The following is a 15,356-nucleotide window of genomic DNA, read 5'->3' as shown; positions in this document are numbered from 1 at the left end:
TCGTGGCGAATATAAATTTAATTGTGGTTGAAAGGAGTTTTTCTCCTCTCTCTTCACCTCAATTTTTAATCTTAATTAGCGTCTTGTACTTTCAATTGAATTTTTTTCCTTTTTTTAAATTTTATTATTGTGAAAACATTGTAATTACCTTTAATATCTCTATGTATCAAATTAATGTAAATATATTCATTCATATCTTTGAAGTAGGTATAAAAATATACCGAAAAGTTGGCCAAAACATTTTGCACGTAATTCTTAAAGGCCTGCACTCCAAGACGTAAATCAACGTTTAATGGTAGTAAGTTGCACGAGAGGCGTATTTATTTAAGAATCGAACACGATTATATTTTCATGAATCTTTCAAATTATGCTCACTCGTTTTTAATTATTGACTGACGACAAAAATTGCGCTAGCGCTGAGGAAAGAGGATGAGAAGAGACTCTAGGCATTCGATAAATGGGTATGAAGGAGAATGAAGACGGCGAAGTTGACGGAGAAGAAGAGAAACGACGTAAAACCTTAGATCGTGGGCACGAAGAGAAAACTTATGGATGAGATACGGAAGAGACAGGGGGTTTGGATGGGGCGAGTACTAAGCGGGTAGGGGATGTTTGAAAATCATATTGGAAGGAAGAATGCTAGGTGGACGGGTTAAGGGGAGGAAGAGAGTAAAATGTATGGATTCAATGCAAATTAATAGCTTTTACCAGCAATTGAAGAGGGAAGTTCCATTTGGAGATGAAGGACAGGTTGATTCGCAAAATGCTCCATGCAAACCCACCACGACTTGAAAAATACCATTCATAAATAAATGCTACATTTTCTGCGAATTCCATTTGAAAATCGGCAGTCTTAAACGGTAATCAATGTCAAAGAAAAGAAAGAATATCGGTCACAAGAAGAATGCGATTGCCTCTTTGGTAATTTTTTTTTACTTTCATTACGCAGTAATTTTGGAAAAATGAACCGAGGATTATCTATGGTGTATTTTTTCCTCTTGAGATAAACGTATCCGTAAACCTTTTACTCGTTTTGGTTCACTGCCTAGGTCATGACGAATTATTAATAAATTATCCTGCCGATTTTGGTAGGTTTCAAAGAAGCATTCTGGGAGCTTCCTCTTCCTTTCATGACGAATATCCGGGAAAAAATCTTTATATAACAAGCCACATACCACTTTCACACCACAAATGATTACTTATGGTCATTTCCTCGGGAAATGCAGGGGTTTAGCAGTGGTCCTTTTCCTCTTCTGCCGCCACGCCCAGTGAAAGCCACGAACCCGCCTTTTTTCGGCTGGCTCTCGAGTCTTTGAGTGATCGATTAATGCTCATCTTGTCTCTTCGGCTGCGCGGCGTTCCCGCGGTAAACGGTCCGTCCCATCTAATTTTCCCATGCATTCGAAATGAAAGAAGTGAGCGGACCTGCTTATCTCCAAAACGATTCCGGTCGACGTCAAAATGATCCCTCCTGTTTCTTGCCTCCAGCCCACTTTCAGGCAGCCAACAGTATCTCCAGAGCATGGCGGAATCATAGGAAAAGCGAATGATTCTCGCACATCAAAATTCAACGCCGATTCGGGTTTATAATACACCAAGTAAGTTCATTTCAAACGACTTGGCGGCACAGAACACGGCCAATTCTCATTATATTGACTATTTAAAAGGAGGGGAAATTTGCGGATGACGATAAATAAATGTGGATCTATAAAAATAAATACAAGGAAAATGAAATGTTTAATTACTGCTTTACAAAAAATGATCAGGATTTTTTTATCAATGGAAGTTTCGTGCAGCTGTTCATACGTGGCTGATAAGTAAGCGAGAGAGGGCACTGCGTACGAAACTACGTCCTTTATCAATTACGAAACATACAAGGTGACTTCCTTCATCTTGCATCACCGCTTTAATAATTGGATATCGCTTCCCTTCGTTTAATAAACGATTTGCGTTAGCTAAAAAAACGCTCCGTCAAGGACTAGGTGAGCTAATTGACAAAGTTTCAATTTCCAACTAAGCATGCATAACTAGAATCTTCTAACAGATTCATAATTAACACTCGCTCAAATGAATCAAATAAAAGTCTCGGAATTAATCCATGTTTCAGAGTGAAGTAAGTAATCCGTTAGTATTAAAAAGCCATTCAATCATGGGGTTTTTACAGGGATGCCGACTTACAAAAAATATTGGGGGGGCCCAAACCGGGGATCTTGCCCCGGGAAATTTTATAAGTAGTGAGTTTTAAGTTTTTTTAAGCATTTTAGAAGAGTCATATGATCAAAATTAGAACCCTGATAACTCGAATCTCGATATCTGGTCACTCCGGGGAAAATCGACAAGCCCGACACATTTTTTCCTCACACCCATAACGAATTTTTGAGGGGGCTCGAGCCACCCCAGGCCCCATGGAGTCGGTGCCACTGGGTTTAGAGGAATGCACTCAAATAGCTTGCTGATATAAAATATCTTGTGCAGATTAAAAAGCACCTTTCTCTAACATGAGGCACAAATCTGAAGATGATGCTTCACTGTAGCTGTAGTCACTAACGCTTGCCAGCGAAAGAAAATATCCTCTGCCTCACTCTATGTTCCCATCCGCATTATCTTGAAATAACCCCATCATGAACGGAACCCATGATGTCAGCGACACTTATTTTCAAGAAGCTTAAAGGCTCAAGTCTTCATAATGGGCCTTACTTGACTGCAGTCCATTTCTTGCACAGTTCAACTACCTTCGAGAAAGCCACAGAGGATTAGAATGGATTGAGGCAATCCATTTAAGCGTTCAGTGAACCACACGGCATGTTTGGAGGGAGACAGAAAGTAAGGTGCATCTTCACGCTCTCTTTGGACAGCATGGAGAATTTATCGCTCTGATAAAAGAATTCAATTCGAATGAGGTGGTGAACTAAATTTAAGGAATCTATGCTGTAGAAATAGTCCTTTTTCCATCTCATGCTTATAAATGTATATCAATTGTTCAAGCTTCACTAGGTGCAAACATATATATACATATAGTGCGAAATAACTCACTTTGTAGTGCTCCACAAAAATTTATGATTCCGATACTGGGTTCCAACCACTGATAATTTTTACACATTGATAATGACTTTTTAGTAACGCAGGGTCAGAATAACAAAGTTTCAAAAAAACATTACAAAGTGAGTTATTTCGCACTATCATACTTAATAGTCTCACCCAAGTAAACAGTTAAGCATGATCTACTCATAAATAGAGTGTATTTCAATCAAATTTATGATTTTTTCGCAAAATTAATTGAACATTTTCAGCAACAGTTGGAATAGCATTAACCGTCACAATAGAAAATTAGTTTTTATTTCTGAAACTTTGCCGGGATATTTTTAGGAAAAACTTTTCCTTAAGTGTTAGAGGGTGACACTTAGGAGGCGGTGGCAAATTTTGAATCTTAAATTGTTTTTTAATATATATTTAACGTAAGAAAGCTTGTTTCGGGAACGAACTGCTTCGTTAAATTTCACTGCCTCTTCCCTTTTATGCAGTTAGGGATAAAGTAAAAAAATTACTGGTCTCATAGTTTCAATACTACGCACTAGAGCGAGAAGGTGTAAGGATAAAAGAAAATGTCTACGGAGCTAATGCAACGTAGTATGAAATCGAAGCTAACGTGATGAATTCGATGCAATACCAATATCATTAGAAATCAGACCTTGAGAATCTTTGATGGAATACTATTGCCCATTGAGAAATTCTCACGGTGATGGTCGCATATGAGGTGATGCAATGTGCCCTTTGATCAACCACTTTTATTCGCCCGACGAGAAATTTTCCACCGGTGGAATTTTCTTATTTCCATTTAAGGGGTTAAGGAATATGCTCTCATTGAGAATATACGTAGACCTTTTAAATTTTAAAATTTTGATATTTGATGATAAATAAAAGTAATCCGCCACTACAAGATATCTATAAAAATTAACAAAGCTGTTCCACTAAAATTAAAATTTTTATCATGCCACCTCAAGTAAAAAAAATCGACCGTTGTGGTCAATTAGGTAGAGCGCTTGTTAACGAAATGAAGGGTATCAGGCTCTGGTCCGGGAGGTTTTTAAAGACTTTTAAACCCGGGAGGTTTTAAACGCTCACGACAAAAATCCTTGCAGTGCAAGGCAAACCAGAGAAAGGAACTAACCCCTTCCCTGAATGTATAAAATTCGCTAGCCTGTAACCAATTCTGAGGTGAGCTGTACCCTAACCTCTTCAAACAATCATGTATGTTTTAACTCCATGTTGAGTGAGTGATTTCGTACGTAGATAAACGTGCTAAGATATTTCAGCAATGAGTTAACACAGCAGTTATGAATTTTCATGATGAAGCTGTGAATTACTCATCGCTTCTTCTCAACATTTTTCAGATTCGCCACCGTTTGGCGGAGGTGTAGGCTTCGAATAAGTCCAACCACTTGGTCCTCATGGCCTTCAGGGAAACCGTAGTCACCCGACATACCACCTCGTCCGCGGGAGGACCGATTCATCTCGTCACCGAAACGCAGAGGTCTCCACAGTCGCCGGGATGGGACAACCAATTGGGTAAGTATCGTAGCCTTTCGATCATGTACGTACGTACATATAAAAATATGCATACGCTCACACCTACCCTTCTCGATAGTGGCATCGTGTCCCAACTTCATCTCGAATCTTGGAGTCATATGGTTGCTATTAATGCATGACTTTTGTAATTTTCTTGCATAAGGACTTCTTCTTTTAATGCCAGAAATAATGCTCAAAATTAATTCCTTTCCCATCTTTATAATTTCATAACTTTAAAGGCATGGAAAAATAAAATATGTACTGCTGTAAATATGTACTAAAATATATAATGCCATCGAGCTAAACTTCGGCTTGAAACACAGGGTGAGCGAGAAATATAGCTAGAGGGGAAGTCCAGCTGCCAAGAATTGTGAAACACAGTATAGCTGGCGTAAACGTGGGACGTGCATGATTTGACAGATCTCCATGAAGCATACAGCTGCGCATGCCGTGATTTTCGTTAGAATCAATTTTTTGCCGTGGCAATTCTACTAACCTAGAGTGATGGAAGGTCTGAATAAAAAGCTTGGCAATCTTTCGTCCTCTTGCCTTCTACTACTTAGCATAAATCTCGAATAAAATAATTTAATAGACTGTAGAATGTGCTGGATAAAATCTCTGAAAGGACCTACTGATAGGAGATTTTTCTTTGAATAATATTTACGTATGAAGAAAACAGCAACAATTTCGATTGCCCTTTATTGTTGACAAAAAATTGGATTCGAAGGAAAAGGAATCTCGTAAGTAAGTGCAATATTACTTTGAAATAATTTTTACTATCACTTCATTTACTTTTAACTATGTCAAACTACAAACAAAAAGCCATATTCGGAACGAAATGAGAAAATGACTACGCGTACAACATTCCGTTGAGACTAATGTTTTGCCTCATTACTCAGGTGATCTAATATCTGCGCTTGACTATCCCTTATTTTTATGGGCAACAACGGCTAGAATCGTGGAAGGGGAGCCGAAGTAAAAACCTGTATAATAAGGTGAATTAATAGCAAACTAAAAGTGAGGTGACTCAGAATCTTAGGGAGAAATTACTCAACAATTAATGCTTACCAAGAAGAGGATTTATACTTTTTCTTGATTACTGATCATCAGTGATTTCCCGATTCTTGAAAAAGTCTCCTAACCCGTTCACATTATATTGATAAAAAATTGTACTTGCTTTCAAAAACAGTGATCAAATACAAAGTACAAGAAAAGAAAAGTACAAAGTACAAAGTAAAAGAAAAAAGTACAGGCAGTCGTGTCCTCTGCTCCCCTAGTTCTAGAACGATTGAACGAGAAATTTTGTAACGAAAAGATCAATCAAAATTTCCCAAACGTAAATATTGGATAAATGAATTTTTTTCAAAAAAGAAAGTAATACAAGCAAAAAAATTCCAAATTAAACGAAATGAAGGAAATCTAGCTATCGTGTACAATTTGAAATTCGGTTACTTTTACTTCATTAATGTCCATCATTGGCAGTCAGGGTCGGATTCAGCATCAAATTTGGGGGGGGGGGGTCATGACTTGGGTCTGGGGATTATGGAATACCCCCCGGGGGAGAGGGGTATTCTCCCGTGTAAATTTTTTAAAATATCCATTTTCCACTCATTATAGAGCCTAAAATTTCACTTTTATGCTTAACCACAAATGAAATGGAACAATTGTAGACATTTAAGGATACAAAAACGATCCTATCAATAAAAATAAAAATTTTTTTGTAACATTTGTGGGGGGGGCTCATGATCCCTGTTGCCTCCCCCACCGTTTGAACCTGCCATTGCTGGCAGAAATCAAAAGGCATATGTGTTTTAAAATACCCATTTTCCACTCCTTATGGAGCCTAAAATTTCATTTTTATTTTTAAAAACAGATGGAATGTAACAATAGGGTAGTTTCCTTCATCAAAGAAAACGAAAGGCATTGATTGCGATTCGTTACCCACCATTGGTGTGTTCATAATATACGAAGTATTTGGTTTTAGAAATACCGGTTTAAACGAATGGCAAGGGTCAATTTTATCCTCATTTGCAAAAGGCCAGCTTGGCGCCCCTGCGACGCTACTCCACGTGACGTCACAGGGACCTAGATGCTATACGAGTAGATAGGAGTTTTACATCGTCTAGGGTTACCAATGCATGCATGAGGCACAGAGCTCAGGGAAACATGTCTTAATAATCACCTATTAAAACTGGCTAAGGTCGGAAAGTTTTCTTCGTTTGATAAGGTATTAATAATCCTTATTTAAGCCAAGCGCTACCAGCTAGCATGGTACTCTGCTACCTGCTAGCATCCTGCGTCGTATCAGCGCTCAGAGCCTCGCCCCAAGGTCACCTCACTTGCGGCAGCGGGAACCAGAACGACGTCACACGGAGTTTTCCCATCATTCATACTTAGCCGTCGCGTTTTCGCGCGCTTGAAAATAATCACTTTTCATTTAATCGCGAAAAATAGATATCGTCATTTAAAAATCTAAAAGCGTAAAATACGTACTCCAGAAGTAATAATCTTTCTATTTAGGCAATAAAAAAATAATAGGAAACCACCCTATTGTAGACATTTAAGGATACAAATACTATTTTACTAATAAACTATTTTAAAATTTTTGTAACATTTGAGGGAGGTCATGACCCATGTTACTTCCCCTCCCTTTGAATCTGCCACTGCTGGTCGTAGTCAAAAGGCGTATGTGAGACGCCAGGAGTAAAAAAAAACAGTAGCAACAGCCGCTTCTCCCTCCCGGCCTCCCTCCCAACCCCACTCTGCCTCTCTCTCGGATGTCCTTCGCTATATTTCGTCTCCTTGGCAAATTGCGGCCCGACAGTAGCAATTAGAAGGGGCCACCCGGTTGGCCGGCGTTAATCCGCGCCTTGCCCCGTCGTCATTCATCTCTTCTCGGTCCATTGCTCGGGAGGAGATGCTTCGGAGGCAGAAGGGGACGCTTTGTCGTGAAAAACGAGGAGACGACGAGACGCAGAAGTCACCCGGGACCTTTCAATGAAGAGAGCTTGGAGACGGAATTCCGCGAGAGCATTGGGAGGAAGCAGTTTTCAATCGTTAGAATTCAGCTGAGTAATATATCTATTAATTTAAGCATACCGGCACTTGCCACTGTGAAAAATTTACGGAGTCACCCGAAATACACAAATTGTGCGAGTTATGTGCTTACTAATTGTGCGAATAATTATTAGATATTATATTTATTCTGTTAAATTTTCGCGCAATGTATCTGTTGATAATTTTTTTGCATTTTCTGGGTGGCCACTCAAAAGTCAACCACACATTCTTTGAATTTCCCGACTTTGTTTCACAAGTTTCCATGCTACATGGTAGTAATAGTTTTACGAAATATCTTCACGTATTTCTAAAATCATTTAAGTTTGTTGATCTTGTTTATAGTAGGTTAACAAAACGAAAAAATAAACTCATTATTTCAGATTGACGTCAGGTTTTGGCTCAATATTTTCAAATATTAAGCAGATGGCTTATTTTTTAATACCATGAACTTAAAATGATTGATTTTAAAAAGTTGGTGTTTTGTTTAGTTTTCCCCAACTCGTGCTTCCTCACTTGCCTAAAATGATTAGAGTCGATTACGGAATAGGCGAGGCAGGTAGCCCTGCCGTATCTTTGCGTGAACGGAGTGCGAGGGCATGCTAATCCGCCAAGTCTCATGGGAGCAAGGATAGACTAAAAATATGTCAAGAAATTACAAAACACGTGTCGTAGCCAATAAAATTAATGTGAATAACAAAGTTTTCCTCTTCATTTCCACGATAGTGAAAAATACTTCTCCAGCCTCTCTCCAGTTAGAAACTTACCCCCGTTGCCGGTAGAGATGAACCATGCACTTCTCCACAGTCAGAGAACATTCCAAGTGGGTGGGGTAAATAAGAGAGGCTATCCTGATTTCATGTGAGCATCCTCATGAGTCACATCGTGATATATTGTAACGTAAGATATTAGCGAGATCTTCCAGGGGAATTTAAAGGTAAAAATAAATTCTTGAATCTAATGCTACAGGCTAGCAGCGAGCTGTTGGAAGTTAGGGGGAAGGAAATGGTGAAAACTTTTCTGAAAGTGTTTAGAAACAGAAGTAATGGAATGAATGAATTAATAAAATGTCAGTGAAAACCGGCGAAGAGAAGCATTCGAAACGAATATTGACCAAGAGAAGTAAGTTCAAAAAGAGGAGATGCGTTAAATATCGAAAGATAATTCTGCTCCCTAGCATTTTTCATATTTCAGAGTTTATTGAGAGAGGTTTCGTTATAGCATCACATTAGCAAGATTCATCACACCTTTACAAAATATATGTGTTTTACAGTGGCAAAAGTATGAATAGCAAAAATAAAAATAATTATTTGTAAATTAATTTTTTCAAAACTTAATGGTAAAATGCCAAAGTGGTCTGCAAGGCCATTGCAATTGGCTTCCACTGCTTTAAACCATGGACTTAAAATATTGTTCAGAAAAAGTCGAGTGTCGATTTGGCATTTACTGCTGATACGCAGACATTCGATGTCCACTGCGCAATATTCCTCTTAACCCTTGCCGCGACGGAAAATGGACCAAAACCTTAAGTAGCGGAACGAGGTCTTAAAAGGAAGAGAAAAGGCGAGAAGAGGTTTGACCTCCATTTAAAAAAACCCACGCCTCGTTGCTGAAACCCACTCGCTATACGCTTTCAGCGAGCGTGAATGGGGGCCAGTAAGTGCGAAATTTGTTAGTCCTCCTCCGAGAAATGACAACGTTATGAACCTTCCCTATAATTTTCTCGGGACATGGCTTGCGCGGATGAATGAGATATTGTGAACGCGCAGTGCACACTTGGCTCAATTCCACCTCATGACATAACTCCCTGCGTTGTATCATGTTTTGGGAATGCGGCATTCTGACTTTGAATCAACATTTTCCTGCTTTCAAGGATCATCCGACGCTTTATTTTGCTTTGGTCTCTCGAAAATATTTTAACTCGAATTTCAATGGGCATGAAAGCCAAAAAAATATGTAAAAAAATAATATTTAATAAAACATCAGCCTCTCAGAGTTATGATTAATAAACGACATAAATAATAATGGATACATCTATTTCAATCAATCGGTTAGTGCAGGGGCTACTGACAGAGGAATTTTTACCAATTTATTTCATGAATTTTCGCCTTCAATCACGAAAAAGTTCGCTAGCTGCACAGAAATACTTTGGAAGATCGATTTCAAATATTAAAAATGCACTTCGTATCTTCCTCGCAATTTCATCTAATGTGCGACGCGTTCACAGCCTTAATTTATTAACTGGTTTATACCGTACTGTACACTGTACTCTCGTACGAATGTAGCTCGTACCTGTACACTGCACACCCCGACCTAGTGCCGAGTGACTTCCAGCCTTTCGCTGAAATGAAGATGTGGTAGCAGGGAAGCATATTCAACCGGACGATGTACTTCAGTACCAGGTTAAAGCTCATTTGAAGTCATTAGTGGCAAAATTTAATGAAGAGGGTGGTGTAAAACTTGTCCACAGGAACGACTAATGTCTTAATCGTCGAGGTGATTATGTCGAAAAGTAATCACAAAAGTGCATAATTTTTACCAATGAAATAATGACAATCGTTCCTTTCGTCTTCTTTTATGGCCCATTGACACAAAATTGCGTTTGTATGTACATTTGTAATTTCCGGCCTGTAATTGCCGATCTTCTTAGAAAATATTCGAAGGGGAGCTATTCCTCATTAACTTCTTTCCGTCAAAGTGGACTTTCAACCAAAACCCTCGCCTCGCACCCAAACCATTAATCTTTTCTCATCATCCTTTCCTTTCATCCTTTAATCTTTCAACGCTCTTCATTATTTGCCGGCCTCTGTGGCGGTTGGATAAAGTCCGCCTAATGTCGCGGGTTCGAATCCCACCCGGATTGGTGGTCCCTATTCATGGAATGGGTGCTTATATTTTGGACTGAAGTATTTGGAACTTTCGCGGCGAATCTTGCTGATGAATTCTTCTCGGGAAATCAGCCGGGTCAGGTTGGACATTGCTGCCAAGGTTTCGATAGCCTTCTCTGCCATCGTCTACAGGGCGAATGATTCGGGTTATAGAGAGGCTATCGAAACGTTGCAACGTTTCGATAGCCTTTCGATAACGCGTTGCCAGCATTGCCCATTCTGACCCGGCTGATTTCCCGATAAGAGTTCATCATGTTGTGGATTGTTATGGTTGGAACCCCCGTCGCAAAGGCCGTTATGTGCTGTGTAAACTTTTCTCGGGATTCCGACCGGGTTAAATACTCCATTTTAGCCAACGCGACGTGTCGAGCTCCGATTCGGGGCTCATCTTCAGGGCTCCAGAATGTCGTTTTATTTGGTTTTTGGTACAACCAAAAAAAAACGGCAGATCCCTGAGGATGAGCCCCGAGTTAGTGCTCAACACGTCGGCTAAAATTGAGTATTTAACCCAAGAAGGTTGTAAATATCTGGAGGGGGCACCACTGCTTTCGAACTTGGAGCGAAGTGTGGCCGGAATGGGGGTGCTTGGGTAGGACAAGCCACGCCCACTTCGACCAAAACATTGACAATCCCATAAGGGTCAATGCTTACTGTTTGGTGAATTTTTTTGTCATAACTCGTTTATACATTAAAATAACCTATGGAACGCGCGATGTAAACTTTTTTCTTACTTCATGGGTAGGCTTCGCGAAGTTATGACTCAAACATCTTTTCCCAGGAAAAAGTTATTGTCAGTCACCACGGTTACGTTATTCAATCAGCTCAGTGGAAAATATAATTTACGATAGTAAACTAGTCTTTTACCTGCACTTACCTGCACTGTTATTTAATTTTATTATAGCCAACGGAAATTTAACAATTACAGTAATAAAGTATATTTTCATGGATATTCCCACTAGTAAAGTGACTAACAGACACAGTGTTTATACATTAAATGAAGTATCGCAAATGATGGAAAAAATCCATTAACATTCACGGGCGAAATACTAGTGATTGTAGTACCATTTTCACTGATTGTAGTGTACTTTCAGAATACAACTTAGGGCCTCCGCGCACTGACAACTTTTTCAAACCAACTATTTAGTTGTTAAAAACCCACGTGGTCCATTCCTGCCGGCAACAGTTTATTCACCCTCGTAATAGGTCCGGACGCAATTATTTAGTTGCGGCAACTAAAAAGTCGCCCATGCGCGAGGCCACAGTCAATGCCGTGTGTTTCATTGGAACTTCCTCAAAGCAACTAATAGTTACTTTAAAAAAATTGTTAGTGCGCCGGGGCCCTTAGCCACATCAAAATATTATTAGGAGACTAAATCCAAAAATTGTCAAACCAAGATGGCGGAACTTTGGCCACGCTAAAAACACGGAAACAGCTCCTCCAGATATTTACAACCCCCTTGATTTAACCCGATGGGAATCCCGAGAAAATTTTACCCACATTATTCTAATCAAATCTAATTTCACCGATATCTGCTATGTACGGAGAAGCTGAGAATGAATAAAAATTGCACTTCGGAATCCCTCCCTACCTCTACACTCTTAAGCACGATTTACCACCCACGCGTCCAGCCACCCTCCCCCCTCCCAATGACCCCACATACATTAACCGACGCCTTCGTGAGTACCCCCTCCCACACGGCACATAACATCCCCTTGATCTCCGTGGGCGAGTCGGGAGGGAGAAAGGGGAGCGGGAGGTGAGGAGGGTCTACAATGGGTGCACGTCGAGTGGGAGGGGAGGCGGATGGCGTGGGATTGGTGGTGTCGTGTGGGATGCTGTAAACAGGGGTAAAAAGGGGGGGGGGAGTAGAAGGGGGAGGAACTGCTGATCCACGAATGGCCTTTAAAGTCCCGTGCCATATGTCCACTAGAGTCCGAGAAATTATCTCGATAGCTGAAGTAAAATATTACGAAGAACAGTTAATGCCAATAGGTATCGCTCTAAAAACACATGCGTGCGTGCAAGGGAGTACCCAGGATCAAAACTAGGGAGGGGGGGCAAGCCATGGCTGTTCAATTAGTAACATTTTAGCATGGAAAAGGTGAATGAAACCAACATTTTAAGAAAACTAAAACAGCGCTTTATTCGTTCTTAAAATTATTTGCTGGAAAAACAATATTTTCGTTACACGTCTTATACTAATATCATTTTTTGTAGTTTTAAAGAAAATTTGTTGAAAAATTTCGTTTCAATGCAGTCCTGATTTTCCTTATAGACTTACACGATTTTTGCTTCTGGGGTGGGGGGCAGCTGCTCCCTCCTGCCCCTCGCCGGTTACGCCCATGCGTGTGTGAACAGGAAAAAGCTGATGAGAGGATCGGTGTGTTAGAGTTTAAAGAGTAGCCAAGAAATGAATCTGATCTGGAGTATGGCCCTTTACAAGGTGTGGAAAGTTTCCGCACCGTGTAAAGTGTTACATTCCAGAATAACGATAAAGACCAAGGTTTTCTGGTTTTGTAAAGCATCGCTAGCTAGGAATGTGAGATTCAAGATAAAAGTAGGTGGGCAAGAACTTGAACATGTAGAGCAATTCAACTATTTAGGTGGCAATTAGAGGAGAACGGATACAGTAGTAAGGACATCAGGATGAGAATTACGTTGGAGCGAGTTTTAAGCGGGGAGGATATTTTAAAGAATGTGTAAGAAATAAGAGTACATTCTTCGTTAAAACTTTCGCGGGTACTCGTCATGTTAAATAAAAACTTTTGGGCTATGTCGCCGCGTCAATTTTTGGATGGCCCCAACGTTTCCCGACCGATGCTGGTCGCTTTCTCAGGGGAATCTGATGAAGTAGGGATTTTTATTTATATATATAGGTATTCGTGTCAGGGGGCGGGGGACGGGAGCGAGAGGTTGGAGGAGTAGGTTGTTGATTTTTTTCCCATTACGGGTTGCCAATTACGACTTATTTTAAGGCCGGTGTCCCTGCTAAAATAAGTCGTACTTGGCAACCCGTAATCCAAAATAATATTCAACAGCCTACTTCTCCAACCTTCTATTATATGTATATATACCTACATAGATGAATGAAAATTCCTATTTCGTCATATTCCCTTAAGAAAGCGACCAGCATCGGTGGGGAAACGTTAGGGCCACCCAAAAATTGACGCGGCGACACAGCCCAAAAATTTTTATTTAACATTAACAAGAAAAGTACCAACATGTTAAATGTGGGAATGCAGGGAAAAGATTAGGATTTTTAGATAGCATGAAATGAGTTGGGCCTCGTTGTGAATTGAAGAGAGAAATGCAAGTTGGGAGCGGAGACAGGGGCGATTGGCAAAATGGTCCATGAAAACCCTTGCCTTGACCAAGAGAGTAGTTTCATAATAATAAAAGAAAGCTTCATCAAAATAATGAAATCACTCGTGAATAAAATTACACCGTTAAAAACGAGGAAATCGTAGTGACCAGTAACTGGAGAGTAATGAAAAGAGGCATTTTGAAAAAAATTATGAAACAAGGAAACCATATTAATGCCCAGAAAGCAGACTTTCCCGATGACCAAGCCACAAATTTCGTGGCAAGCAAGAAAGACGACTGGCCTAACGAAAGCGGGGACGATCAAAAACGCGCACTACGTCGATTAAGATATTGTAAAGGCAAGTAAAAGCAGCCCCCTCGGAATAAGTGGAAACTTGAATCCAGTATGGGTGGAGGAGGGCCATCGGGGACATTGCCCCCGAACCAGTTGTCCACTAGGGTGCCTCGTTTTATCCCTAATTTCTGGGAGAGATTTAAAAATAACAACAGCTTACTTACGTAACACTACAGATTCCTTTCCATATTTCTTCCCATGGTTTTTCCTCCCCACTCAAGGGCGTACCCAGGATCAAAACTAGGGGGAAGGGGTAAGCCATGGTCGTTCAAGTTGTTACTTTTTAGCATGAAAAAAAATAATGAAAGCAACATTTTAGGAAAATTATAACAACGTTTTATTATATTTTGAAATTGTTTGCTTAAAGAATTATTTTATTTAGTTACATGTCCAATAATAATATCAAGTTTCGTGGGTTTAAAAGAAATTTTGTTGAAAACTTTTGTTTCAATCCAGTCCTAATTTATGTAAATACTTTCCGACTTTTGCTTCTGAGGGGGCAGCTGCCTCCTCTTGCTCCCCGCTGGATACGCCTTTTCCCCCACTTTTAACCTGCAAGCATCAATTAATTATTCGACACACATTGCAGATCTTCAAGTCAAAAAACGGTAAGCTGCTGGAGCATATCATTCAATCTTCTACTATCAGTGGTGGATACAGGATAGGAACAAGAGCCAAGTAGAGGGTAATTTCCCAGCAGTAGAGGGGGTCGAAACAAAATTACCATTCTATCTATAGTGTCCGCCACAGTCTACTTTTTGTATACAAATTTAAGGAGACGACCCGTTTTGATATGTCATACTATTTCAGAGATTGATTTGATAAATATTTGAAATTTTAATACAAACAATAAAAAATGTCATTGATATTCTTTCGGTGAGAGTTGCCATATCTTTACGTGGAGAGACAATATTTACGATGAATGTTTGCACTCAAAGCACAATTTTCACGTCTGATACCCATTTTTCATCGATTGGCTCAATGCAAAATTCCACTAACTGTAAGTTGACACTGTTTTCGGTAGAAAACCCGCAACACATATATGCCATTTTCTATTTATCAAGTGAAGGACCTGGTGAAAGTGCGGTTTTTAATGAATCCTTAAGAAGTTATAGAAAGAAAATCGAGAGAAGTCAAATTAATGCAAGGCTGTTGCAAGCAAGAGGGTCTTGGGGTGGGAGCCCATCAC

The 15,356-nt window shown here is 39.8% G+C and overlaps 1 protein-coding gene across 3 annotated transcripts in view; it reads left to right on the top strand.

Annotated features, from left to right (window-relative positions):
* The window catches only part of LOC124161063 (extensin), a 178,719-nt gene that overhangs the window by 141,767 nt on the left and 21,596 nt on the right, over window positions 1-15,356 (top strand). For 2 of the 3 annotated variants that reach the window (XM_046537235.1, XM_046537236.1), the window contains exon 3: window positions 4,392-4,566. The exons of the other annotated variant lie outside the window; for it this stretch is intronic. In XM_046537235.1, the coding sequence (XP_046393191.1) occupies window positions 4,449-4,566 (118 nt within the window). In that variant the 5' untranslated portion in view covers window positions 4,392-4,448. The remainder of the gene's footprint in view (window positions 1-4,391; window positions 4,567-15,356) is intronic. 3 annotated transcript variants of the gene reach the window in all.

The sequence above is a fragment of the Ischnura elegans genome, chromosome 6 (assembly GCF_921293095.1).
Source record: "Ischnura elegans chromosome 6, ioIscEleg1.1, whole genome shotgun sequence".
Classification (NCBI taxonomy): Eukaryota; Metazoa; Arthropoda; class Insecta; order Odonata; family Coenagrionidae; genus Ischnura; species Ischnura elegans.
The sequence above is the reverse complement of the archived record's forward strand: the minus strand, read 5'-3'. Positions and strand labels throughout refer to the sequence as shown.